This window comes from Populus alba, chromosome 1 (genome assembly GCF_005239225.2).
Source record: "Populus alba chromosome 1, ASM523922v2, whole genome shotgun sequence".
NCBI classification, from domain to species: domain Eukaryota; kingdom Viridiplantae; phylum Streptophyta; class Magnoliopsida; order Malpighiales; family Salicaceae; genus Populus; species Populus alba.
The window spans coordinates 18,845,111-18,848,563 of NC_133284.1; the positions used below are offsets into that span (position 1 = coordinate 18,845,111).

The window sequence follows — 3,453 nt, forward strand, 5'->3', positions numbered from 1 at the left end:
ATTAATTTGTTTCTCAAGACTAGATAGTTTAATTTATATTTACTCATATAAACTGGACATGTGAATGACATGAGAACTTAATATATCATTTGGTTGAACCTTATGCAAACAAAATAAAAGATAAAAAGATTTGTTTCATGTTAAAACCTTCAAAGATAATATATATAATAAGTTTTCTATAAAAAGTTTGTCACGTATTAAAATCTTAAAAAAAATTAAAATATCATAAATACAGAGAAACTTCTCAAATATTTAATTTAATTTATTTATATATTCACTTGTCAAAAATAATAAGATGGATTTGATAATTTTGACAACTAGGGTAGCCACTTTCCCTTTTCTCCACCGAGCAACTTTAGACATTACTCACTAAAGTGGTAAGAATGGCCATGATCAGTCCAAAAAAGATTTAAAAAAAAGAAAAAGAAAAAAGGCAAAAAATCAACTAGCCTAACGGACAACAGAAGAGAGACGTGGACGCAGGAATAGAGAGGGGAGAAAATTTAATTGAACGTTATGCAGATGTGGTACGAGCCCTGCCCCATTCTTTATCTGGTCCCACTTTCCTGCATAACCCTTTCACTTCACTTCCCGATCTTTTGTCTTGTTCTACTTTTTTATTATTGCAAGGAAATCTCTTTTAATTTGCTCTCTTACAAAAAGCTGTGTTTGGCACTCTGATAGGGTTGTCTTTTCTGATAAAAAACAAACACAAAAACTTGTCTTGTTTATCAATGGTAGGTCATGGGTCACTATAAAGGAGCGTACATCTTCCATAGATAAATTTTCACTGCTAAGCCCCCCTCCTGTTATTCTTCTCCTCTGCCTCGAACTCCCCATCTCTCTCACTTTCAGCTCTTCAACCAACTCCTGCTCACAGATTAGCTAGCATTCCAATGACGAATACTGAAGAAAGCAGTACCAGGTCAAGTAATTCAATATGTACAACGTCGTCGTCTTCGTCTTTTGCCAATACCATCTCCATCAAGCTCAAGAAACAAAACCCGATTGACCCAAAATCGAGAAAGGCAAGAGACTGCAGCAAACACGCAGTTTATAGGGGTGTTAGAAGGCGAGCCTGGGGCAAATGGGTGTCCGAAATCCGCCAACCTCGCAAGAAATCACGTATTTGGCTCGGAACATTTCCCACGCCGGAAATGGCAGCTCGTGCTCACGACGTGGCTGCCCTGAGTATTAAAGGTGACTCTGCCATTTTGAATTTTCCAGAACTTGCTGCCTCATTACCGCGCCCGGTGTCATTAATGCCACGTGACATTCAAGCAGCTGCGGCGAAAGCTGCTGCTATGGTCGACTTCAACTCATCGTCACCACCCTCATCATTGTCGTCGTCATCGGTGTCGGTGTCTGAAGATGTGGCAGAATCCGAGGAAGAATACTTGAGTGAAATCGTGGAGTTACCGAATATAGAAGGAAGCTTTGACTCCCCTGATCAGTCACAAACCGAGTTCATGTTGTTTGACTCTATTGATAGGTGGGTGTATCCACCTCTAGACTTGAGTGGAGAATTCTGTGATCAGTTACTGGGCCTGGAGAGCTTGATTCCGAGCAACTTTGGAGGATCCGAGTTGAATTAATGCCTAATGAAGTTGATGGTGTGCTTGCTCTTTATTCTGTATTTAATTTTCTGCTTCTATATAGATCCATAAAAATGTTTGGCTACCAGTCATCATTTTTATTTTTACTACTGTAATATGATTGATAATACTGTTTCCTAGACTAGCTACATGCTTTCTATATATATATATATATATATCACACACATAGATCATAGACGCTTGTGCTTTGTAAAATACACAGCATGTTTGAATAAATATTACTTTAGATGTGTAATACAATTATTTCAAATAAGAATTAGTCTTCTGTATTAATTTGGTGATTATATGAAGAAATTCTAGGAATAAATTGTGATCAGAGGTCAATCTCCTGTCATTTCAGTTTTAAAGGGTGACCGGTAAGAAATACCTTAATTACTCAGTTTTTATATTTATTTTTTTGAAATTATTAATTTAAATTTTATAAATTTTAAAATTATTAAAAATTTATATAGTCATTAATTTTAGAATTAATAAGATTAGTTAAATAACATGTAAATTGGTTCAAATATTTATATTAATAAAAAATATAATTATTTTTTAAATTAATATGGATATTCGGTTATTAAAGAAAGGTTTTGGTAAAATACTCAGCGAAGGACTTCTCCAATTTCCAATGAGAATAAAAAGGGTACGAATGATATTGCTGATACGAAGAAAATATCTTGGTGGCCTGGTTTTAACAAAGAACATGTGGTGGGCCATGATGGTCTCTTCCAGAGTTAAGATTCTTACAACAAGAAACACGACGTGTACTTAGAGTTAGTGGTTTTTTAAAATAATAATATTTTTTATTTTTAAAAAAATTATTTTTAATATCACATCTTTAAATAATTTTAAAATATAACAAAATATTAATTCTTTTAAAACACAAAAATATACGATCTCTTGTTCTTTTTTACCGTTTGTTCTTCCGTGATTTAAAGTAACCTTCGTTGCTTCTCTCACGTTTATTTTATTTTGGCGTATCCCAAGTTCCGTTCTCTTTCTTGTAAAAAACCCCTGAAACCTAATCTCTTGAAACAGTCATAGCTGCCGTCAAAATCAACGGAGATAACTTCTCCTCTTTTATTATTCATGATTTTATATTATCTTTTTTTTTTTTTTTTCCTTGTGTGTGTGTGAATAAATCTAGATAATGGATTTAGATTTATGCTGTCGCATATCTACCTTTTGTTCCCCTTGCTTGTAGATGTTTTTCTCCTTTTAAATCAGGGTCTGGTAACTTTTTACCTAAAATGCTTGTCAGTGATTTTGGATCTTCTATCAACAAAGTATAGTAGTCCAGTATATTCCCTGATTTATGATGTCTCAAATTCTTTTGCGTGCATGAATTGTAATTTTTTTTTTGTCGAGTAATTAGTTTCTATATACATAGCCTAGATTTGAGAATTTCAGAAGTTTTTTTTTTTAGATATATATTTTTTATTAATATAAATGTCCAGATCATTTTGTGCGTACCTCAACTAATCCAACAAGCTCTAAAGTAAATGATCATGTAATTTTTTAGTGATTTTAAGTAACTCAAATTCACGACCATTGAAAAACAAATCTAAGAGCTAACCAATTGATATTATCAAATATTCTTTTAAATAACAAGTTATAATTTTCTAGATGTAAAGAAAATGGTATTTATTTAATGTAATAAAATTATTGTTTTCTTTTCTAAAAAATACTTTTTTTCTCTGTAATTAAATTAAATAATTATATACACTTTTCTTCTTTAACTATTTATTGATTGATATATTTTTAATTAAAAAATAATACACACCACAATTCTAAATACACAACATACCTTTAATAATTAAAGTATGTTATCAATTTAGAATTTATTTGTAGT

At 32.0% G+C, this 3,453-nt stretch overlaps 1 protein-coding gene across 1 annotated transcript; it reads left to right on the forward strand.

Moving 5' to 3' along the window:
- The first annotated feature begins 680 nt into the window (after positions 1 to 680).
- On the forward strand, positions 681 to 1,744 carry LOC118046188 (ethylene-responsive transcription factor TINY). Its single transcript, XM_035054979.2, has one exon. The coding sequence runs from the start codon at positions 897 to 899 to the stop codon at positions 1,593 to 1,595; it is 699 nt and encodes a 232-aa protein (XP_034910870.1). The 5' UTR covers positions 681 to 896; the 3' UTR covers positions 1,596 to 1,744.
- The last annotated feature ends 1,709 nt before the right edge of the window (positions 1,745 to 3,453 follow it).

What these genes read in the sequence shown, in the direction of transcription:
- LOC118046188 (XM_035054979.2), top strand. Translation starts at nt 897, where the DNA reads ATGACGAATACTGAAGAAAGCAGTACCAGGTCAAGTAATTCAATATGT.